General features: G+C 42.7%; 1 protein-coding gene across 2 annotated transcripts in view; it reads left to right on the forward strand.

The window, feature by feature from the left end:
- The first annotated feature begins 682 nt into the window (after positions 1–682).
- The window catches only part of LOC133486618 (aryl hydrocarbon receptor-like), an 88,479-nt gene continuing 63,225 nt past the window's right edge, over positions 683–25,936 (forward strand). For both annotated transcript variants that reach the window (XM_061792039.1, XM_061792040.1), the window contains exons 1-2: positions 683–1,058; positions 24,452–24,642. In XM_061792039.1, the coding sequence (XP_061648023.1) occupies positions 1,000–1,058; positions 24,452–24,642 (250 nt within the window). In that variant the 5' untranslated portion in view covers positions 683–999. The remainder of the gene's footprint in view (positions 1,059–24,451; positions 24,643–25,936) is intronic.

Genomic DNA, 25,936 nt, shown 5'->3' on the forward strand with positions numbered 1-25,936 from the left:
CTAGTATAAATTGACTTAAAACTTAACTTAAAACAAGATCTTATATGTTGTCTTTTCGTCTTGCTGAAAATTTAGAAAAATGTCAAAACTGATTTAGCATTTTTGTTAGTCAGTTAAGAACATTAGCAAAGTTATTGGGAACAACTTTTGATAGCGCAAAAGTTGAGCCAACGCTGGACCCTTTAACAATCAACATACGGCGTAACGTGATATTTTGTTTTCTGCGTACAAGCAATATGTAGGTTGATAATAGAGGGAAACTATTTTATGCAAATAATTTTTGTTGTTCCAATTTGTGCAAAACATTTTGTATTTATTTGACAGTGGGAAAATCATGTTTACTTTAGTAGCTTACGAGCATTCCAGTCTACTTTTTTCAGGAGTAACACTTAATAATACTTTACCAGTCTTTTTCTTTGCCCAAGTGTCCGTGATTCTCCTGAAGTACAACGTATGAGTACAACAATTGCAAAATCATTTTTTTTTTTTATTCAAGTTCTACGCAAAACCAAATTTCCCATTTTTGGTCTTGAGCTGAAGCTTTGGGAGAATATGATATAACACAAGCATTAGCCTCCATTGTAGCATTAAAGGTCTATCTTGCAAATCATATGCTGTAAGTAAATTGTGCTGTTTATACGAAAAAGGAGGGTTCACCCCCCCTCCCCCTCCTTAACTTAACTTTCCCTCCTCCTTTTCCTCCACTTCGTCAACAGCTCTTCTGCCTTCCCCCACCACAGCACCGTCGAGCAAGGCCAGCCACACTGACCTACCGAGTAACCTGTCAACACGGCACCAAACCACCGCGGGTTCATGTGTTGTTCCCCCCCCCCCCGCCCCCGATCCCACCGGGCCTAACATGGCGAGTGGATACCGTCGGGAGTGACTGATTTTCACACGCCGGAGAGACGAGTGTGTCCTAACGCGGGTGGAGAAAACGTCGCCTCGGCGAAGAGGTGACGAGCTTTCGGCCAAGTTTGCGTGGCAAGCGGCACAAAAATGTTGGCTACCTCTGGGACGTACGCCAACAAGAAGAGGAAGAAACCCGTCCTCAAACAGTAGGTCCAACCCCGCCGAGGAAACTTTATTGTTGTAAATGCGAAATTGTGAAACTTTCGGCAGACATTTTGAAAGCCTAGCGGTCATATATGTGCATGACGCTCAAGTGAAAGTTGATCAAGTGCAGAATACTGCAAACTTCAAAGTCCTCGCAAATGTTATCATGGTAAATTGATTCACCTGTAAGACATTTTTTAAAGTAATTTTTTAGGCTGATAAGTTTCGTAATGTACGGCTTTCAGCGCAAGGACGAACCGTATTAAGGTGGACCGTGGTGATCTTGTCAACTTCTCGACTGTACTCGCTGTAATCGACAAGTAAATCATCAGTCTTGGCGGTGGATTATAACGTTTCATAAAACTAATCGAATTCATATGAGTGAACGCATATCGGTTGCGTTGACTTGAACGACGGTGGATTGCAACACGAGGTGCGGACCGCTTTAAGAATGTGCGCCGCTCGCTCGGCTCTGGCACTGGTGCGTTGCCCTGGCGCATTAATCACAATCAAGTTGGAGAGTCGACTGCTGCTCTCACGCGATGCACCGGGAAGGGAGGGGACCGCCTAGCGCCTCACTCTTGTTATTGTAATCTGATATGTCCCCATCCTCCCCCCCCCCCCCCCCCCCCCCCCCCCCTCTCTCGGTGCTTCAACTTTCTTCGAGCATTTCCCGCTTCCTCTTTGGCTTTTAAAAGTACTGTGTAGAAGTCTGCCAAGTTTATGAGTGGATCCTTGAGGGTTAGGTTTAGTCTTGTAAGACTTTGATTTACATGAGACCAGCATGATTAGACAGATCTTTTAAAGACGATTGCGGTGATGCAAGTATCATTTTGTGTCTGCGGATCGACCAATCAACATAAAATTTGGCACAAGCATAGACAATTGTATAATGAACTCACCTAGACATCTTTGAGGGAAGTTTGTCAATTATACATTTGGGAAATGTTGTCCGAGTCTTATAAAGTGTGTATTGGCTCGTTTTAGAAATATCAAAGTTATGATTAAAACTAGGACACGTGTTCTACACCATCATCAGTAGTGCTGTATAGTGGTAAGTAGGGGTGGGCGATATAGCTCGCCTTTGATGTAATCGTGAACGCTGCTTTAACAATGTGCAATTTGACATTATTGAGTATTCATACTGTCTCGAAAAGAAAACCGAACAGGTTCATGGACGGCATAGGAGGAAGAGAGAAAGAAGGAAGCGCATGAAAGTCCTCATTCACCGAATCAGCGGACATGATTCAATCATGTGACTCAGTGGCAAGCAAAACAAACTCTCGCTCTCAAACTAGTGGGCCGACTGAGCAACCTTCTCAGGAGTTCGCAGCTTAACGAGTGGGTGAATGGTTGCCATGGACCCCAATGGAACGCATGTATAGTTTTTTTGATGTCCATCAGGAAAATGACTTTGTTGGCCAACAGGAAAATGACACAGGTCACTCGATGTACGTGCAGGCTTTCCAAACACGCCCAGTTTAAAACTGAAACAAAGAGAATGGCGAATGGACTGTGCTGTTTTGACCGTATATTCACTGGAGGATTTATTTTGAATAACATTTACAAAGAAAACTGAGCGCTCGGGCTGCACGATTATGGCCAAAATAATCACAATTATTTTGATCAATATTGTAATCATAAATCATTTATTAATTCATTTAATTATTCCTCATGTTAGGGAATATTTTTTTGCACTACTTTTTAACAAACAATATGTAATTGTTTTCAGTTCAAAATAAATCTTTAAATAAGAATAAATGATAGCTAATAATTTAAAAAATAAATGTACCCAAAAAGATTCTTTAGCAAGGGCTAACTGAGGAAATGTGCTATTACAAAGGACAATCAAGAACTGTAACCTAATGGAAGCAAATACAGTTAATGCATAGAAGGCCGTAACATTAGGCTACAAGCACCGACTTTTCATTCGAAAATCCCCGTCGTCAATATAGTGAATTGTCAAGGACGGTACAAGCTCCACTGCGATTGGCTGGCGACCAGTTCAGGGTGTACCCCGCCTCTCGCCCGAAGACAGCTGGTATTAGCTCCAGCACGCCCGTGACCCTTGTGAGGATAAAACGGTACAGAAAATGGATGGATGGATGGGTAGATCGCCATTGTTCTTCTTGACCATTGGTCAGTCATGCACGGTCACAAAATGCAAAAAACTTGACAGTTGTGATTTCCCTCTCTTATTTACTCCTGGGGTTTTTAATTGCGTTCAGGCCAGCCAAAAAGTTGAAGTCAAGGCAGCCGCTACAACGATTGTAAATCGGGTCTTACCGTGACATGCCACCTCTTCACCAACGTGCTGAGAGGTCCAACTTCAAAATAAAAGCTTCATATATTACTACATTGGACATCAATTCCATTTTAGGCTTTTATTTTGAAGTTGGCACCAGAGCACAGTGCAAATGCTTAATGAAGCCTTAACAATGCGTTTGTTGCGGGCACTGTTGCAAAGGAAGCAATCACAGACCATCACGCTCATTTAATTGCGGCAACCAAAATCACGATTAAAATTCGATTTATTGTGCAGCCATACTGTGAACTCTCAAAGTCATCCCAACTGCTGGTGAGGCTAATGGAAGAGCTAGCAAGCATACAGTCCCCTCCAAAATTATTGGAACGACAAGGTCAATTCATTTGTTTTTGTTGTATACTGAAGACATAAAGGTTTCAGATCAAAAGATGAATATGAGACAAAACTTCAGAATTCCAGCTTTTATTTCATGGTATTTACATCTAGATGTGTTAAACAACTTAGGACAGAGCTCCTTTTGTTTGAAGCCACCCACTTTTCAAGTGAGCAAAAGTATTGGAACATATATTATTAAATTAACTTAAAGTGAATAACATATAGGCGGCACGGTGAACAAATGGTTAGAGCGTCTGCCTCACAGTTCTGAGGAGCGGGGTCCAATTAGCAGCCCCGCCTGTGTGGAGTTTGCATGTTCTCCCCGTGCCTGCGTGGGTTTTCTCCGGGCATTTAGGTTTCCTCCCACATCCCAAAAACATGCATGGTAGGTTTATTGACAACTCTAAATTGCCCGTAGGTGTGAATGTGAGTTGCCCTGCGATTGGCTGGCAACCAGTTCAGGGTGTACCCCGCCTCCTGCCTGATGATAGCTGGGATAGGCTCCAGCACACCCGCGACCCTAGTGAGGAGAAGCGGCTCAGAAAATGAATGGATGGATGGATGAATAACATTTAATATTACATACATAACCCTTACTTGCAAGAACTGGAGCAAGCCTGCGACCCATTGAGTTCACCAGACTGTTGCATTTTTCATTTGAAATGTTTTTCCAGGCCTTTACTGCAGCGACTTTCATTTCTTGTTTGTTTTTTTTTGTTTTTTTCCCCTTCAGGGTCCTCTTCAGTAGGTAAATGCATGCTGTATTGGGTTAATGTCCGGTGATTGACTTGGCCAGTCTAAGAACTTCCACTTTTCCCCCGATTAAGTCCTTTGTTGTGTTGGCAGTGTGTTTTGGGTCATTGTTTTGTTGCATGATGAAACTTCTCCTGATTAGTTTGGATGCATTATGAAGGTTCTCTCGATGAGTTTGGATGCATTTTTCTGGAAATTGCCAAATAAAATGCTTTGGTAGACCTCAGAAATCATTCAGTTGCTACCATCATGAGTTACATCATCAATAAAGACTAGTGAGCCTGTTCCAGAAGCAGCCATGCAAGCCCAAGCCATGACTACTTCCACCGTGCTTCACAGATGAGCTTGTGTGTTTTGTTTTCCCTTTTCTCTTTGCTTCAAAATGCTTTGCTTTTCTCTCATAGACAGCTCTCTGGTCTTCATGCTTGCTTAACTGCAAATGCTGTTTTCACAGGTGAAACCCAAAGCCAAAAACAAGCACTATACAATGTTTAAGCAATCAATCTAAAATTCAACACCTGAGCAACTTGAAAGACCCATCAGTCACATGTTCCAATACTTTTGCTCACTTTAAAAGTGGGTGGGTTCAGACAAAAGGTGCTTAGTCCTGATTTATTTAACACATCTAGATGTAAATACGATGAAATAAAAGCTGGAATTCTGAACTTTTGTCTCATATTCGTCTTTTGATCTGAAACCCAAATTTCTTCAGTATACAACAAAAACAAAGGAATTGACCTTGCCGTTCCAATACTTTTCGGGGGGATTGTAGGGCTACAGCTGCACCATAAGTAATTTTTTTACTATCCCGACATTGATCACCCACTACTTTACTTACAGTATTTAAACACTATTACCTGCTAGCTGCTAAACTTGTCACCGAGAATAAAAAAAGATTGTCACCTGTGGAATGTTCCAAACCGGTGGTTTTTTTCCGTCTTTTTTTTAACCCTGTCCCAGCTTTTTCAGAACGTGTTACAGGCATTAAATTCAAAATGAGAGAATATTTGCAGAAAAATAAGCAGCTTTCAATAGTGTGAACATTAAATATCTTTGTAGTGTATTCAATTAAATATAGCTTTAAAAGGATTTGCAAATCATTGTATTCTGTTTTTACGTTTTACAAAACGTGCCAACGTCATTGGAATTGGGGTTTGTATCAAATGACATGGCATTTTAAAGTAAAACCTATTGTCTTCATGGTAGCAGTAACATTTATCTGAGGTAGTTTAGTGTTTGCTTTAGTGTGACTCAGAGACAAGCGTTGAATATGATTTACGTAAAACATTAGTATGGGGACAGCTGTATTAGCCTGATGGATGATGATGTTTCCAAATAGCTGGCGAGCGCAAAGAATAGAACAATCACACAGTTGGGAGCCTGTCCAGGTTCTTCTCAGTGGTTTCCTCCTGTGCGTGCTAACCAAAATTCCCAGTCACTGAGTGCCTGATTATATAAACAAATGTTGGGAGTACCACTTGTGATGAGTTGTTTGTGTTGTTTGTACAGATGCAGATGTTTAGTAGTACCACTACTCTCAGCTCTATAACCTTTTTTGTTGTCTTTTTTTTAAGTCTACCTCTAAAACGTTTTTTTAATATGAAACTCTTCTTGCTTGGACGAAGAGGATAATTCAACCTAAAATAGCTGTTGTTCTTTAACATTTGCCCCAGGAACTCCATTCAAAATTGCGTCTGACTGATTGTTGCTTTGGGCGTTGGAATGTCGTCCAAAATCATGTATGTGTTTTTATAGTATACAATTTATGGACTAAAGTATTGGGACATTGGAGATTGATTTTGAAAAATGCAGTTGGACAGAACAACGTTAGAGGGGACAGACAGAGAAAAGAGAACAGCAAAAAGGACAGAAAACACTTGACTACATAACGTTTGACAAGAATAACATTTAATAGGTGTTAGATTTTATTCATATGTCGACGAGGCAGGCAGTAACCTTGAGGCGAAGGGATGTGACTAGTAGCAGATACAGTAGGCCCGGATCGGATGGGATCGGAGAGGACTGGACATAACAGGTGTAGTGAGTAGGCTTTACACGATCAGGATTTTTGAGGCCGATCACCGATCAGCGAGTTGAAAAAAACGATAACCGATCACCGATCTAATCACAAGATGGAGGAATGTCTCTATTTAAATGACCTGTTCATTTACTGTATATACTTGTGTACTTAATTGCTCCAAAAATTATATTTGAGCACCGGTGACCACCAACACACGTTTTCCCCCATTTTGTCCTTATAATACAAAGTCGGGCCGCTCCACTCTTGTTGTCGTCGCACGAATGTATCCGGTTGCATTTGAGTTAACAAGATAAGATAAAGATAAAAAACGGGATGCGGTGGTATCGGAATACAATATTTTATTGGAGTAGTGCAATCGTGAAAGAGCAAATTTGTCTTGTAGTCTGATCTGGGCATTACGTGTTGTCTGTCTCAGATGTGTTGTCTGTTCCACACCGCCGATATGGTATTTTTAAAAAAAAAATAACTTTATTGGCCATCAGATATTTCCAATACTACGTCAAAAGACGCGCGACAAGGCTAAAAATAAACCAGCTTTTGGATTAAAATATACTGTGCACTACGAAGCTGTTCAATGACGGCGAATTATGACATTAAAGCAGATCAGCCGATCAGCATAAAATGGTAAATATTGGCCTATATCGATCAGCCCGATTAAAATCAGTGTAAAGTCTAGTAGTGAGCCAAGCAGTGCTACCCCTGTGTGGTGGGAGTGGCTATGCGCTGCCAATCAGTCCTGTAAAGGATTTTGAGTGCAAAAGAGAGGACAGTCTAGGAAGATAACAGAATAACATAATAATAATAATAATAACAGAAAGGGCTGTGTAAAGCAATTAGAGAGCGGCTCCACTCCAAGCGAATAAATCCCATAGGTGTTTGTCTAGGGAGACGTGAGGGAATCAACACTGCCACACATGTACATGAGCTATCAGAACAGTCCTGGGTTGCTGTGCAGGCACAATGAGGACGAAGAGCGACAGTGCTAAACACCCGGCTGCATCTTTTGTTAAGATGATGAATTAAGACTGGACATTTTAGTCCAACATAGCAACAGAGAAGGTTGGATTCAGAAGGGTGTCTGTCCATTAAAAAAATAAATAAAATAAAATGTGTGGGTGTATGTGTATATATATATATATATATATATATATATATATGTATGTGTGTGTGTGTATAAATATATATATCGTGGGGGTGCTGGAGCCTGTCCCAGCTATCTTCGGGCGAGTGGCAGGGGACACCCTGAACTGGTCGCCAGTCAATCGCAGGGCACACATAAACAAACAACCATTCGCACTCACATTCACACCTACGGGCAATTTAGAGTCTTCAATCAACCTACCGCGCATGTGTTTGAGATCTGGGAGGAAACCGGAGTACCCAGAGAAAAGCCACGCAGGCACGGGGAGAATATGCAAACTCCTCACAGGCGAGGCAGATGTGCAAACCAGTCTGAATACATGTAACTTTTATATTAGCTGTCTGCGATGGACTCAAAATGGGTCCGCGACTCACTTTGAAAATCAGCTGAAAATCACTGCTGTGCAGTGTATGTTTGTGGCCATGTTACTTAAAATGACCATGATCCATTTTTAACTCATCTTGTCAGACGAATTATAGCATGCATGTGTCCGCCATGGTTTACACTGTTGATACTGCATGTTTGCAGCAATTGCCTGGTAAATTACATACAGCCAGACAGCTCCCAGTGTGTGTATCCCAAAATAAAAAGGTTCCCTGTGTCTGATGATATAGAGGTTATTTTCCCTCTGGATGGCCAGCTGGACTTGGGATGCACAAAGGCACCATTGAGTAGATGTCGTAAAATGTCCGGGGTTGCCACCCGGGAGCATTCCTGCGCAGATCAGCTCAACCAGATTGTCTTTTACAAGCCAAATCCATTTTCTGTGACTTGCTTTTTTTGATGACATAATTTTAAAAATGTACCGTTAATGCTGTAGTTCCCAGTCCCACCAGTCAGAATCTGAATTCTGAATTTGCACACTGGGGCATACATAACTTGGTGCTTCTTCCAAAAATTACTACATCGTTCTGAACACAATCCCATGTTTGGACCCTTTGGCTGTACCCCCTCCAATGTATAGCAATGGATTGAATCGGCGAAAGGAGGAGGTTCAGTGACTGTGTCATAAGCTCATGAGTAGGACACAAATTTTTTTTTACTTTTTTAAAGCCATCTTTAGTTTTACTACTCTGCAAACAATATTAGCACACCAGTTCAACATTTCAATGTATTGCTAAAAAGATGTAAAGCCCAAGCAGTAGTTAAGTTAATTTTACATTGTAGAAGAAGGCTGAGGTGCATTTTGAGTACCTTTTATTCTTTACATTTTTTTTTGGGGGGGGGGGGGGGGGGGGGGGTGGACTTTTTCATTTTTAGCTGATGAAATGTTAATGTTTTCACCTTTTTATTTTGATGAAAAATATCACTAACATTTTCATTGTAAAAACTAAACATGCAATATTGGGCGGCGGCACAGGTGACAACTGGCTAACAGATCTGAGGAATGGGGTTCAACTCCCAGCCCCGCCTGTGTGCAGTTTGCATGTTCTCCCCGTGCCTGCGTGGGCTTTCTCCGGGTACTCAAGTTTCCTCCTACATCCCCAAAACATGCATGCTTGGTTGGAGGACAAAGATGTTACATTTTTTCTTGATAACTCTAGAACCCCTTTACAAACCACATCTGCCATTTCAAAGTGATTATATAGCAGATAAATACATATACAGCAGTTAAATCGATAAATATGATGCAGAATGCGCCCTTCTGCTTTTTGCATCCAGCACCTTCCGGTCTTCGGCTCTATCCGGCGCTGTGACGTCACACGGGCCAAACAGCCTGTTCATTCGGCGTTGTGTGCTATTGTTCCATGCTGTTGTTCCCCGTCCTTGTATATTTGTTGTCGCATGATTTAGCGATGTCACAACTGTTTATTGTGTGGCATTTGGTTGTACAAATGGTTCAGGCAGTGGCAAGAGTTTTTTTGGCTTTCCAAGTGAAAAAGGAATATGTGACCAGTGGATAGGGAAAGTTAATCAACAGGGGAGAAGCGTGGTAAGCTACGGGTGCCTAGCAAGTATTCCAAACTCTGCTGATCACTTCAAACCGGCGTGTTTAGAGAAAGACTTAGGAGAAAGCATTGGATACAGAGGTAGAGGCTGAAATCAGCTGCGGTGCCAACTATTTTTCCTACGGCCATCGGGACCTCCACCGCCAGCAAGAGAACTAAATCTCGCAGCTGCCACGGTGCCGTGGCGAAGCGGCGCAGACAAGAGGTGAGTATTTCTGTATATACCTACGACTCTTTTATGGTTACTATGCACTGGGGAGTAGGAAAAAAAGACCCACGCGGTACTTTTCAGTACTGTCGTCTGTACTTTTGCTAAAATGACAAGCCAACAGACGGCAAAGACTTTCTGTGCGACGTGTTATAATGTGACTCGAGCGAGGGGCACACAATATATAGGAATACTGCATACTATGTAAAAGCTTGTGCCATGTCACTGAAACTATATATGAATATATAATATGTATAGTTGTGCTAAAAAATATTGGCACCCCTGGGGTGCCATTTGTTTTGGCAAATCTTTTTCTGACCGAATAAGTAAGAAAACAATCTTGTCTTTGTGGGTTTTTATTACAAAAAAAGAAAGAAATGTCTTTGCAAAGAGAGGAAAAGGTACAAGTCTTTCCAGTTGTCACCCCTTACTGAAGTCTAAGCAAAACAATCACCTCCGTTATACAGAAGTGAGAGAGACAAAGAAGCAAAGGAAAGCAAAACAATTATCTTTGTCCAGTTGCACTCAACTTATCTTTATCTAAAAACAGCTAGTAGTCACAACATGGCTGGGAACAACCATGACGCACAAAACGGCCGGAAAACAGTCAGCAGTCAGAAAATGGAACAATAAAGCATGTGAAAGTTGTATAAAACTAATAGAATTAATATTCGGTATATATATAAAACATACATCTTCCAACTCAGATTATTTCAAGCCATGACTGTATAAAAAGAACTGCTTTTGACATACTGTCACATCGAGCCAATGGCCACTCTTTTTCTGTTGTACAGCTGCTACTTGGCTGCTCGTCATCAGTGTTAGGTTCCGACCTCCTGATCGACTCAAACGTTTGACGATGGCAAGTTCAGTCGGTCGAAATTAGACTTTACACCGATTTTATTGGGCTGATTGGTATCGGCTGACATTTAGCATTTTATGCTGATCGGCTGATTGGCTTTAATGTCATAATTCGCCGATCCGATCAATGACGTCATTGATCGGCTCCGCAAAAGACATTTACTCCGCGTCGCCGCGTGCACCGTATATTTGAATCCAAAAGCTAGTTTATTTGTAGCCTTGTCGCATGTCTTTTGACGTACTATTGGAAATATCTGACGGCCAATAAAGTTATTTAAAAAAAACATGTCGGCAGTGTGGAACAGACAACACTTCTGAGACTGACAACATGTAATGCCTGGATCAAACGACAAGACAAATTTATCTTGGGCGTTACCGTGGCGACGACAACGAGTGGATTGCGCTGACTGTATTATAAGGACAAAATGGGGGAAAACGTGTGTTGGTGGTCACCGGTGCTCAGGACAGGAGAGGACGTTCGTTTAAGGCTTGCTTGAGGTATGTTCACATACTTTTAATACGATACGGCTCACAAGCAGGCAATAAAATGTTATGTAGCCTAGCAAGCTAGTGGTTTCACGAACGGTTGGGCGTAAACATGCCGCCTTTCTGTCGAATCATGCTCTTAAGCTTCGGTGTGGGTGAAGTAATTTAATTACAGTAAGTTTGCACCTATTATTTCTGTCATGTAATGTTGGTTTGACGTGACTGATTAGAATACACAATCTGACTAGAGCAGTGATTTCCAACCTTTACGGAGCCAAGGAACATATTTTACAATTGAAAAATATCACGGCACACCAACAAACAAAAATGTCACAAAAAGTGGATACATTAATTACTGTATTTACTTCTTGCCATCTAATAGAAGACCATTCATTTGCTCTGTCTGTCACTATGCCTCTGGCATAAATAGAGAACAAAGATACATTATTTATTGTAAATATAATTTTTTGAGCGGCACGGTGGACGACTGGTTAGAGCGTCAGCCTCACAGTTCTGAGGACCCGGGTTCAATCCCCGGCCCCGCCTGTGTGGAGTTTGCATGTTCTCCCCGTGCCTGCGTGGGTTTTCTCCGGGCACTCCGGTTTCCTCCCACATCCCAAAAACATGCATTAATTGGAGATTCTAAATTGCCCGTAGGCATGACTGTGAGTGCGAATGGTTGTTTGTTTCTATGTGCCCTGCGATTGGCTGGCAACCAGTTCAGGGTGTACCCCGCCTCCTGCCCGATGACAGCTGGGATAGGCTCCAGCACGCCCCCGACCCTAGTGAGGAGAAGCGGCTCAGAAAATGGATGGATGGATAATTTTTTGAGCAATTAAGTACACAAGTATATACAGTAAATGAACAGGTCATTTAAATAGACACATTCCTCCATCTTGTGATCGGATTGGTTATCGTTTTTTTAAACTTGCTGATCGGTGATCGGCCCCAAAAATCCTGATTGTGTAAAGCCTAGTCGAAATCCTCCTCCTCCAAATATTCCAACACGTTGCTCACCATTGCGTATAGTGTGTAGCGCACTGTGTTTGTCAATTGCAATGTGACTTCTGGTAGCCCTTGTGGTGGATAGAGTAACCACACCCTGGTCTCTTGAGCTTCGGGTTTGGGGAGGGCTCAATATGCATCATAAAAACCTCATTTTTAGCTAAACTATAGTCGAAAACTTGCTGGATGTTACGTGCATGTATGACATAACATAAACAATGCAAATATGAATTTTAACTGACCCCATAAGATCTTTGTCATCTGACCTTTAATTGAAGACTCTAAATTGCCCGTAGGTGTGAATGTTAGTGCGAATGGTTGTTTGTTTATATGTGCCCTGCGATTGGCTGGCATCCAGTTCAGGGTGTACCCCGCCTCCTGCCTGCAGTTAGCTGGGATAGGCTCCAGCATACCCGTGACCCTAGTGAGGATAAGCGGTGTAGAAAATGGATGGATGGATGCAATATTGGGCTGCCATTGCCTTTTTAATCTTGCACACAAAGTCAATGTTGCTCGTGCGCCACAAACCTTAGGAATCACTGTTTTAGGTGAATACATTAGGATTCCCAATTCCCATGAAGTTTAATATATCTGATGTGATGAGTGAAGAGTAAAAGAGATACTTCCATTTATGCCGTCACATTGAAATATTTTCAGTTCTTGGCAGTGACAAAGAACAAAGAATGTTGGCATATGGGAGGTAGTGATTCTCCTGCAAAAATGTTAAGAGGCTGCATTTGTCTGTAAGAATTAAAACATATGGTTCTTTTGATGTGGTATAGATTCACTTATGGATCATACACATTCATTGCTTACTAAAATGTAACCTTTATCCTAACACCACACGACACACACACAAAGGTGTGGCGACAGGCCAAGTAAAACAACACCCAGTCAAGCGTAACACAGTGGCCTTTTGTTCTTTGCTCTTTGTTTCACTGTGAGAGAGTGCTGACACACAACTGACACCTGGATCAAAATTTTTTATGCTTATGCTTCAAGTCAAGCCCAACTTTAAAAAAGTGCATGTAATTTATAGTCTCAAACATTTGTCTGACACATGGAAACATCAGGGAATGTGAAAAACACCAGCATTCCATTTATGTTCATTTCTTTTTTACCGCCTACAAATCTCTTTGTAAGCCAGAGCAGGCGTTAATAAACCGTCCCTCTTCTAACTTGCAATCGGTTGGTGAGCAGCCAAAAAAAACAAAAAACCTGCATCACTGAGTCATTCTGCCCAAACTGGCCGGCCCCGCGCTAGGGTCAAAGCAGACAAAAGTGTGTTAGTGTGAGACAAAAGTGTTATTTTGGTGGGTAGTGCATTTACAGCGATAAAAACTTTCTGTTTCTGAGTAGATGACAGCGCTGACTAACTCAAACTCAGGTTGCAGAGTTTTAAAGGTTATGCAAATTAGGGGCATGCATAGGTTTTGAAATGTATGAAATAGAATTTTACAAGGCCTATAAGTTAAGATTTGTTTTCATTTCATGTTTTTTATTTGTCTTGAAAATTAATTGCATTTGCAATAACACTGCAATATGATAAAACAGGATTTCGTAATCACAAATGCTGTGATTTGACTGGTCCCTAGATACAGTATTACTGTTTGGAAGCGGTCCCTTGATATTACATTTTAGAAATTGGTAAGCATAATCTTTTTACACAGTGCTGGCGTCGGGCCGAATCCTTGCATCTGCAAAACCAGCACTTTTCAGAAAACCAAAAATGCTGTGCCATTAACATTGCATCATCAAAGACCGCAAGCCATCTTCAATACTTTAGATTGGTCACTCATTTGTGAAAATAACAGACCCATGTGGGGATTGACCAATAGTATGGATTTGTGCAAAAATAACTTTTTGGAATTTGGACATCAGAAGTTTCGGCCCCACGCCAGTTATATGTGTATTTTATTTTGTGATTTATTTATTGATTTATCGACTGTCTAAACAAGTTCAGTGTTTAAGAAGTGCAGTCCACATGTTTACCTATCATGTTTCTTGAAACATGGAAAGTTGGAAATGTTAAAGTGGTAAAGCCACAGATTTGTTGGCATTACAGTGGACCCCTGCTATTCGCGGGGGATCGGGACCAGGCCAGACCACGAATAGCAAAAATGCGCTGATAATTGACACCAATTATAAATGCATTTCTTTAGCCAAACCTAAAAAAATCTTGAATAAGTGGGGATGAACTGCCACTAAACGGTTTTGGAATTGGTCCCCCCCCCCCTAAAAAAGGAAAAAAAGTGAAAAAGATAGAGAAAGATATAGAACTACACACAGGTGAATCTGTGTGTGCTGATTTGTGAGTATGTGGGGATCCACTGTATTGTTGTAATCTGCACTTTAGTTTGAGTGATTTATTACTGACTTGTATACAGTACTTAAGTTTATGCCAGACTTGTTTGGTAGAATTTTGTTAAAGACCTGTAAAAGGACCAACAAAATATCTTTTAAATTTGACACACCACAGAGTTCTAAGTTAGGTGAAAAAAATTGCCAGGTATATAAAATTATGAAAAATAAAGATCGCCCTCGAGCTGCAGGACACTGTGTGGGCATGTTTGCTGAATGCTCACCTTTAGCTGTCAATCAAGTACGTCACACAGACCGTGTGTGGCTTACCCACAAGCTAACTGTCACTGTGTCTATTAAATAGTTAACTTTCCCTGATGTGTCGCTGTGACACAATACCAAGTCTGTTGGCGACTTCTTAGACGAGCTGACACTGACGAGCTTGCTGCCTCGTTAGCTTGCTAGCCAGTTTGCTCGTTAGCTCACGAGCAAGAGCACGTCATAAACAGTTATCGTTCCCTGAAGTGTCTCCCTCGTGAGGGCCCGACTTTAGCGAGTTGGAGGGGCCCCAACGCCTTTGCTTCGGACTGCGGGACTACTAACGAGTCGTTGGCGTGCGGCGGCGATATCAAACTCTCCTGTTGTGCAGCAAAATTATTCTGTCATAAAAAAGGCGTACAGTACATATCCACCATAGTGCATGAAACAAGAAGCCAAACAACAACAAAATAAAGGGAATGTGTTGAAAAGGCTTTTAAAAGGTATTAAATAAAATTTTTGTATTTCTGTATATACCCTTAAAATGACCCCTGTTGAAACAACAAAAAAACTATTGAATTTAACTTCAGTAATTCTGTATATACCCTACAAATGATGTCTGTTGAAACAACAAAAAACACCGTAATACAATACTACATGCATGAATGTTAATTTATAAAGAAACACTACATGCAGGACCACTAACTGCTTGTCATCCAAGTCTTACCAGAAACCCTCTTTTAAATACCCTTTGATACCACATATGTATTGTATACAGTATGTGACATGAATGTTTTCTAACTAGAGATCGACCGATATGGGTTTTTCAGGACTGATACCGATTATTAGTAGTTAAGAAAGCCGTTAACCGATATTTGGAGCTGATATTCATTTGCAGTAGAAGTGTAAAAATTGGTGTAAAACATTTAATAATACAAACACTTAACTTCGTTTAAATGCGTGTTTATTTAACCAAACAAAATACAAATAAATAGCTCCACAATTGTGTGGCGTTCCTAGACTCACAAGCATCTCTTATAACATTAAATAAATAGCTCCCTGAATTTTTTCCACAGTAAAAAAAGCAAAATTTAAATATAACTGTTTTCAATTCAAACACAACACCAATTGAGAAGCACGAGATTGTGGTGCAAAAAGCAAAGTTGTTCAGCGTGTGAAAAAAATAAATTGCAGAGACTTCACTGAAGATTTGCTCACTTGGGACTGATGAGGGGGGTGCGCAAAGAAATTTTCTTGAAGAAAGTTGCTTGAAGCGCCCCTCATTCTGTCTCCACCACCGAAGTGGATCCCCATTCCGCCTGGCTCCTTCAGGTACAGCTGTAGCTCATCCTCAATGCAGATGCTGGCCAGCTGGTCATCAGTGTGGGGTGCCAGCAGAGAAGTGAACATCTCATCAACACGGCTACGAAAGGATGTGTGTTCACTCCGTTGTCTTTTGTGGGTGTTTCCGTCATCCTCATGTGTCCCACATGGAACGGCCTGCTCCTCCACACTAACCTCCTCAGTAGTTGCCTGCTCCTCACTTCTGGCTCCTTCTGTGACAGCATGCTCGTCTCAAGAGGTCTGTTGTGTGGCAGCGTTCTCTTCTTCTTTCAACCACACTCTGGCCTTGCTCAGCGTTGTGGCAAAGGAGAATGCATGACTCTTATAACGAGGATCTAAGAGACAGGCCACCACCACAGGCTTTGTGTCTTCTAATTTTGAGAAACGCTTCTCCTGGCTCTCCCTCATGGGTTGCCTGAGTGTTCCAATGCCTTTTGTGGAGGGCCTCTCATTATCTTGAAGTAGCATCTTCAACACAGTCAGGCATGGAATGATGCAGGATGCTGATGAGTTACTGTGGCTCACCTGTAGTATCACTTCTATAGGTAGAAAAGTTTGAATTAAGTTGGACACAAGGTCTCACTGTTCAGCAGGGGGATTTGAAAATCCTCCATGTTCACCAGAGTAGAGGGGAAGCACACGCCTCTGCTGCAGCATTCTTTCCAGCATGTGGAGCGTTGAGTTCAACCTTGTTGGAACAGCCTGGATTATGCTATGTTCTGGTAGGCCAAGTCCCCTCCGAATGTTTCGCAAACGCTGTTTGGCCAAAATGGAGTGGTGGAAATGTGTAGCCCACTTCTTAAGCATTGCAATGACATCTGTGATGGCTCGTTGACTTGACAGACCATCATGCACAACAAGTTCCAAGGTGTGAGCTGAGGTCTGGGAGTTCAGTTAGCCTCATTCCTCATTCAATAATTGCGCCGCTGTCTCGAAGCACTAGTGCCACACGATCTTTGCTTATCTTCCATTCCTCAAGAATACTGAGGAATGTGTCTTTCAGGTATTCCCCAGTGTGAGACATATGCACCGCTCTTGTATTTAAAACAACCTGCTTTGTTGCCCATTCATTGTCAATAAAATGGCATGTCAGGCTCATGAGATGCTCTGTCACACCAGACCAGCAGTCTGTGGTGAAGGAGTGAGAGTAGCCAGCATTTTCTGGCCGAATCATGGCTTTGATCTTGTCCACAACCTGGTGGTGAACTTCTTGCACCTTTTCAGTTCGATAATACCTCTCACCTTTCAGTGCATATCGTGGCGCTGCTGCAGCCAGTGGCGAGCTAGACTTTTATCCTTGGGGTTGCCAGGGGGTGGCTATTTCAGGGGGTCCACAGACTATGACAATGAATTTGTTTCTCGACCAATGAATTGCAATCACTCTCTAAATGTTGCAATGTACATACTAAGCATACAGAAGATGAGGTTTGTGCGCATAAATTAAAGTTTATTAACAACACAATGTACACACAAACACAACTTCAGCAACTGCAACAATTTTTCAATAATCACAGAGTAACTTGCTCACACAGTTATCCACTCACACACACACACACACACACACACACACACAATTAACCACACACAGATACTCAAGCACACACTCACATACGAGCTATTCACTCACACTCTCTCTGTCCACCTTACCGTTCCCTGACTTGCTTCTCTTTAAAAATAAGTTATGTATCTTGTCCCCAACTTTTCATTCCTCAACGGATCCTATGGGGAAAAAAAGGCCAGTTTTGTAACTCTTAGCATCACTTACGATTGTACAATGTTATCAAATCCCCACTTCAAGCCTAAAAATTTTTAGGGAGAATAAACCACTGTAGATGTAAGTTTCATCTTCAAACATTCAGCTACTCAGTGCTTCCCAACTGGTTTTGCCTCAGGAGCTGATACACATAGCGTCAGTAGCGTCAACTACTATACAGGAGGGACTTAGCAGTCAAAAGGCGTCAAAATGCAAACGGCTCCTTTTGACAAGACGTGCGGTGCCGTGATATGTCAATCATCTGGGGGGGGGGGGGGGGGGTCCAATCAGATTTCACGAGGGTCCAGTGCTACCCCGGCCTCCCCTCTGGCTCCCCCCCCTGGCTGCAGCTATAAGGCAGGTTATCAGTAACTATCATCTCTATGACTAGTTTGTCCATTTGTTTAGACCAGTTATCTGAATTTGTCCACTTTCTTTGTTTATCAAAAATGTCCTGTAATGATGGCTTTGATAAAGTTGCCACATCTGTATGAGATACTGATTTGACTTTGTTTCTTCTGAGCAGTTTTGTGTGAGTCAGGGTGATGAATCCTGAGATGGGACCACAGGTTGGAAGTGTTTTTATTCTTGCTATTGTTGCTCCAATGCGGACTTCATCATTGCATGATTTTCACACAGCCTTCGCTGGTGTTGTTGGCTGATTGAAATACTGCCAGACTACGCTTTTTGACTTAGGGCCATTCATCTGCAAGAGTTTGAAAAAAAAAAGAGAAAGTGTTAAAGGTGGGCCACATGCTGACATATGCTCAACTCACCATGCTTAATTTATTACAGCATTTGAGTAGCCTAAAGTTGACTTCATTATTACATTTCATATTTTTCCCTGCGATAGATTGGACCCTCTCATTTAAAACTATCCATCCATCCATCCATTTTCTGAGCCGCTTCTCCTCACTAGGGTCGCGGGCGTGCTGGAGCCTATCCCAGCTGTCATCGGGCAGGAGCCGGGGTACACCCTGAACTGGTTGCCAGCCAATCGCAGGGCACATAGGAACAAACAACCATTCGCACTCACAGTCATGCCTACGGGCAATTTAGAGTCTCCAATTCATGCATGTTTTTGGGATGTGGGAGGAAACCGGAGTGCCCGGAGAAAACCCACGCAGGCACGGGGAGAACATGCAAACTCCACACAGGCGGGGCTGGGGATTGAACCCGGGTCCTCAGAACTGTGAGGCTGATGCTCTAACCAGTCGGCCACCGTGCCGCCTCATTTAAAACTATGCTGCTAAATTGATTAATATGACAAAAGCTACATAAAAAGCATAATAGTTGCTATGAGTGTAATAAAACTCATGACAGAACACGAACAACCTTTAGGGCTTTAAAGAGCTCACACAGTATTTAAAATGTTCCACCATTTTGTTCAGATAAATCACTCAAGAATTTTACTCGCTCACACATACACTTCTTACTACTGTCACTATTTCTATATCAATATTATCAGCAGCCTTGTTGCAAGAGATTAAACCAACTGTTATACACTAAATAGCCCATAGAATCTCATCTTCATTTTAATTTTCAGATCATAGGATCAGAAAGCTCAAAGCAACGTTAGTAGTTGTGAGTTGTAGCGTTTTAAATGTCTTTCATGCAAACTCATACTATTCTCACATTGAGTCTGCTCAGCATTTAGAGCAGGCCAAGCAAGCTAATGGTACGCTAAAAACTAGTCAGCCTTCGTCTCAGCGTACTTCCCTGCAACAAAAAAAGACTGAATTGAATTTCTTACTCTATCACAATCAGACAGACATGCTTCTCCAATCACTGACTGTTTCCACATCGATGTCATCAACAGCAATATTTCAGGTGATTCACAGATATATCGGAGGTACTCCGAGGTAGCAGAGCTGCCGCTTGTGTTTACTCCGCCCTTAACGTCACGTTATTGTGGTAGTTGTGAGGCTGTAGAGTTTTTCATGTGACTTTCATGTAAACACACACGATTCTCAACATTGCATACATTCTCCCCATTGCTAATACATAGTCTGCTAAGCGTTTAGAGCCAGACCGGCGAACTAATGTTACGGTAAAAGCAAATCAGCCTCCGCCTTAGCGTGCTTCCCTCCAATAAAACAAGTGAAGTAAGTTTTTTGCGCACTTTCTCTCAATCACACACATGCTTTTTCTATCACAGACTATTTCCATATCGATATTATCAGAAGCCTTCTTTCAAGTAGTTCTCAGACATGTCATACTCCGAGCTAGCAGAGCTGCCGCTTTTTACTCCGCTCTTACGTTACTCTGCTGCTCACTGTAACGTAACGTTAGTATTAGTTGTGAGATGTAGAGCACTGGGATGTTTATTACAATTTTGGGATGAGTTTTGCTCTCCGGCGCTTCTCCACACGGTGTGTGTTTGTGAGGAGAGCTTACGCTTCAGATGGGCTCTGCCCCTTACTGCTTAACCAATCAGATGGCGCTGTGGGTGGAACAATGCTGAAGACAAATGGCAGGAGAGAGAGAGGCGTGGCTGTATCTGAGCCGAAATAACCCAGTTTTAAATTAATTTAATGATAGTGGCACGTCAGATTTATTTATATATTTAAAAAAAAATACTGATGCCGATATCTGTAAAAATTCCATATATCGGCGCCAATAATCGGGCCTGCCGATAATCGGTTGAGCTCTAACGATAACGCTGCCTTTTTCCGAACTTTGGGTCCATTAACAAGTGGCACAATTTGGGTTGGGATCATGGCTGCAAAAACGGTGCTGAACTCCCCTGCACAGAATTAGATTTTATCCAAATTCAGTCTTTGAAATGTGGATACAATTCCAATATCAATGGGTATGCCAAGCCTACAGATTGTATATACCCTGCCCAATACTGATAAAAAATAATTGTGATTATTATTTTGGCCATTATTGTGCAACCCTACCTCAGTCTTTAGAATCTTCAATAGAATGTGATCCATATCATGTCCAAAATGTTACCGTGCACTAAATTTTCAATTAAACAGACCTTGGTGTGAACAACCGGTTGTTTTTGGAACATATTCCATCATCATAGAAGAAGAAGAAGAAGAAGAAAAAGAATCATCATCCTTTATTGTCATGAACATGCATGCATGCACACGAAATTTGTTCTCTGCATTTCACCCATCACAGTAGACACATACACATGTAAGTGGAACACACTGGCGCAGTGTCAAGCAGTCATAGCTCTCTAACTGTGGCAGTTGTCGCCACCCAAGACCTTCCCTTTGCTGATATTCTCCACCCAGAGTGTGTGTCTGATTTCAGTCATGTGCAAGCATTTGGCACTTGGACGCCTCTTCGTAGGCGACAGCCGAGCATAGTGAGTGCAGCTTTAAATAGGTCAGAGGTGGCTGCAGTTTTAGTAACCAGTGGTATGAGGAGTGGCCATGGCAAGGAAGGAAGGAAGGACGGAGGTACCATCAAATAGGCCGCTTTTGGCAATGTTCAATAGCGCTACATTTCTTGTTTAATCTTTCAACAATACCAAACTAACTTAAATCATCGATTTAAAAAAAAAACCATTCTTTCCTTTATAAGGATTTATTCCGCATGGTTCTACTGTCCCAATTGGGATTTTTACTCTCCTATGTGGCCTGATCGCATGCATGGAATAAGATGTCCTAAAGAAAATCAGATATGAATAGGATATCTGGGAACGTGACTGTAATGTAAGTGGACAGATCGGAAATAATCTACCATGGCAGTCTTAAATATGCTGATTGATGACGTATATATGCGCCTGTCAAAAATCAAGGGTCTGCGCTTAATCAAAAGCTTTTTGTTTTCTTCATTATTGTCCCTTCCAGATGTATGATATCTGCTATGGGTCACTTGAAATTTGACGAGCCCCAGGACTCTGTTGACAATTGCTAAGCTTGCAAGTTCCTACGGGTCTTTTGCAATCTGATTTCCTAACAGCTGAAACATGATTATTCTCGGGGACCTTAACAAAGCTAAACTCAACCACGAACTCCCTAAATACAAGCAGCACATCGACTGTCCTACCAGGGAAAATAACATTTTAGACCACTGCTATACTACGCAAAAAAACGCATACCGTGCCTAACTTCGTGCACCACTGGGCGCTCGTCTGATCACTGCTTAATTCACTTAATACCGACGTACAGGCAAGAACTTAAATGGGCGAAGCCTACAGTGAAAACAGTGAAAAAGTGGACCAATGAAGCAAAGATGGAACTTCAAAGCTGTTTAGACTGCACAGACTGGAGTGTCTTTGAAAATTCTGGCAGCCTGGATGAATATTCGGACACTGTCACATCCTATATCAGTTTCTGTGAAGAGGTGTGTGTACCAACAAAGTCATTTCGCACATTCAACAACAACAAGCCGTAGTTCACCGCCAAGCTAAGGAGGACGCATATCAAAGCGGGGAAGGGCCCTGTATAATCGAGCTAGAAACCAGCTGACTAAAGAAATTAACATCGCAAAGAGGAACTATGCAGCAAAGTTGGAAAAACAGTTTAGCGCTAACGACTCTAAATCAGTCTGGCATACATTCCAATCGCTGACAAATTACAAGCGACGATCCCCCCCAAGCTGAGAACAATAGCACACTAGCCAACGACTTGAATACCTTCTACTGCAGATTTGAAAAGAACACTTTCACACCCCACACCCACCCAGCCGCACCACCGACCACTATCACACCACCAACTTCTGCGTTAACCATCCGCGAACAGGATGTGAGACACATCTTCAAACAACAAAAGCTTAACAAAGCGGCAGCCCCATACCATGTGTCCCCATCCTGCCTCAAAGTCTGCGCAGACCAGCTCGCTCCAGTATTCACTCAGATCTTCAATAGATCTCTGGAACTGTGCGAAGTACCATCCTGTTTCAAACGCTCCACCATCATTCCAGTCCCCAAGAAACCTGCAATCTCGGGTCTAAATGACTACAGGCCTGTCGCCTTGACATCTGTGGTCATGAAGTCCTTTGAATGTCTCGTGCTGGACCACCTCAAGAGCATCACAAGCCCCCTGCAGTTTGCCTACCGAGCAAGCAGGTCTGCGGATGATGCAGTCAACATGGGACTGCACTTCATCCTAGAACACCTCGACAGTGCAGGGACCTACGCGAGGATCTTGTTCATGGACTTCAGCTCATCGTTCAACACCATCATCCCTGAACTCCTTTCCTCTAAGCTTCTCCATCTTAGCGTCTCACCTGCCATCTGCCAGTGGATTTACACCTTCCTGACGGGCAGGGCACAGCAGGTGAGGCTGGGGGAGGCCACCTCATCCACACGCAGCATCAGCACTGGGGCGCCCCAAGGTTGTGTCCTCTCTCCGCTGCTTTTCTCTCTCTACATGAACGACTGCACCTCAATGCACCCGGCTGTCAAACACCTGAAGTTTGCAGATGACACCACTGTCATCGGCCTCAACAAGGACGGTGACGAGTCTGCGTATCGACAGGAAGTGGAGCGGCTGGAGCTGTGGTGCGGCCGACACAACCTGGAACTGAACACGCTCAAGACTGTAGAGATGATTGTGGGTTTAAGGAGGCATCCTTTGCCACAGTTGCTCCTCACGCTGTCCAGCTGCCTTGTGTCAACTGTCGAGACCTTCAAGTTCCTGGGAATTACAGTCTCTCAGGACCTGAAGTGGGCGATCAACATCAACTCCGTCCTCAAAAAGGCCCAGCAGAGGATGTACTTCCTGCGGCTTCTGAGAAAGTACGGCCTGCCACATGAGTTGCTGAGGCAGTTCTACACAGCGGTCATCGAATCAGTCCTGTGTTCTTCCATCACAGTCTGGTTTGGTGCTGCTACAAAAAGGGACAAACTCCGACTGCAGCGCACAATCAAAACTGCTGAAAGGATTGTCGGTACCCACCTACCCACCCTTGAGGACTTGCATGCTGCCAGAACTAAGATAAGTTCAGCGGTAGGTACAGCGGCCCTATGCTTCATCAAGAGTCAGACCCAGAGCTGGAGAAGACTCCTGAAATTCAAGAGTCAACAAGATATTCTGCTGAAATATGAACTTTGTCATTTTGTACTTCTCTTTGTATGTTGGCACGTAATGGAGCTATAGTTCATTAGTTTTCTGACTGTGGTGGCTATACTAGTGGCTCCTACCATGTAATGTTACATTGTGTGTTTGTGTGCCGGTTAGCAGAAGCTGACGTTGATAGGGCTGTTAGCTAACACTAATACTGCATCCAACAACGCTGCAGTTAACCTCAGCTTTTGCCTATAACATTATAGTGGTTCCATGTACAGTAGTTCTCCCATTACCTGGGAGAAAGGCCAATGGTGGATCTTAGCCCGGGTTGCTGCCTTGTCATGGAGTGGTATAATTTTAAGTAGCCATTTTTTTAAGCGAATTTAGCACATGACTCAATCTTAAGTTCTTGCTCACAAATTCTTTTTTCTGACATAGAGCGCTCACAAAAAGGAACTTGCTGTACACACTTGATGAGTGAGCAGGCCCTCGAGAGAGCCAAATATGTGTATTGGATCAATTAAAAAGTACATTTTTCCTTGTTGTGTCACCTTTAACAAATGCATTTTTATCCAGCATCCATGATTTGTGCTGCATATGATCAGGTTGGGAAGTTTACTGGCTCAAACCAGCTATACTTGATCAACAAACTACATAATTTTGTTATTTTCTTGATCCACAGAAAAAAGGTTAAGAACGGGAATGAAGTCATCAAATCCAACCCGTCCAAGCGCCACCGGGACCGGCTAAACGGGGAGCTGGACAGGCTGACCGACCTGCTGCCCTTTTCTGAAGATGTTCGCTCCTGTCTGGACAAACTGTCCGTTCTTCGCCTCAGCGTGGGATACCTGCGAGTCAAGAGCTATTTCAAAGGTAAGTTAACATGCGTTGTTTTTTTTTTATTAGAGTAGTGGATGCTAGACATAGGACAGAAGTGAGTATTTGCGAGCAACAGTATGGTTTCATGCCGATAAAGAGTACCACAGATGCATTATTTGCCTTGAGGATGTTGATGGAAAAGTACAGAGAAGGTCAGAAGGAGCGTCATTGTGTCTTTGTAGATCTGGAGAAAGCCTAGGACAGAGTACCAAGAGAGGAACTGTGTTACTGTGGAAGTCTGGAGTGGCAGAGAAATATGTTAGAATAGTACAGGACATGCATGAGGGCAGCAGAACAGGGGTGAAGTGTGCTGTTGGTGTGACAGAGGAGTTTAAGGTGGAAGTGGGACTGCAACAGGGATCAGCCCTAAGCCTGTTCCTCTTTGCAGTGGTAATGTATAGGTTGACAGATGAGGTTCGACTGGAATCCCCATGGACCAAGATGTTCGCAGATGACATTGTGATCTGCAGTGAAAGCAGGGAGCAGGTGGAGGGACAGGTAGAAAGGTGGAGGCATGAGCTGGAAAGGAGATGAATGAAGATTAGCCCAAGTAAGACAGAATATATGTGTATGAATAAGAGGTGTGGAGGGGGAAGAGAGAGGCGACAGGGAGAAGACATAGCGAGGGTGGAGGACTTTAAATACTTGGGCTCAACAGTCCAGAGCAATAATGAGTGTGGTAAGAAAGTGAAGAAACGAGTCCAAGCAGGTTGGAACCAGTGGGTGAAGTTTTCAGGTGTGTTATGTGACAGAAGAGTCTCTGCTAGGATGAGGGGTAAAGTTTCTAAGACAATGGTGAGGCCAGCCATGATGTATGGATTAGAGACAGTGGCACTGAAGAGACGACAGGAAGCAGAGCTGGAGGTGGGGGAAATTAAGATGTTGTGGTTCTCTCTAGGAGTAATCAGGTTGGATAGGATTAGAAATGAGCGCATCAGAGGGACAGCCAAGGTTAGATGTTTTGGAGAAAAAGTTAGGAAGAGCAGACTTCGATGGTTTGGACACGTCCAAAGGAGAGAAAGTGAGTATATTGGTAGAATGGTGATAAGGATTGAGCTGCCAGGCAAGAGAGCTCGAGGAAAACCAAAGACAAGGTTGATGGATGTCGTGAGGGAAGACATGAGGGCAGTTGGTGTTAGAGAGGAGGATGCAGGAGAAAAGGAGGCTGACATGGAAAAGGATGACTAACCCCTAATGGCCCCATGTGTGTACACAGTATATACCGTATATGTAATATAGGTGTGTATATATGTGTGTGTGTGCGTGTGTATACATATGTATATATATG

The sequence above is a fragment of the Phyllopteryx taeniolatus genome, chromosome 12 (assembly GCF_024500385.1).
Source record: "Phyllopteryx taeniolatus isolate TA_2022b chromosome 12, UOR_Ptae_1.2, whole genome shotgun sequence".
NCBI classification, from domain to species: domain Eukaryota; kingdom Metazoa; phylum Chordata; class Actinopteri; order Syngnathiformes; family Syngnathidae; genus Phyllopteryx; species Phyllopteryx taeniolatus.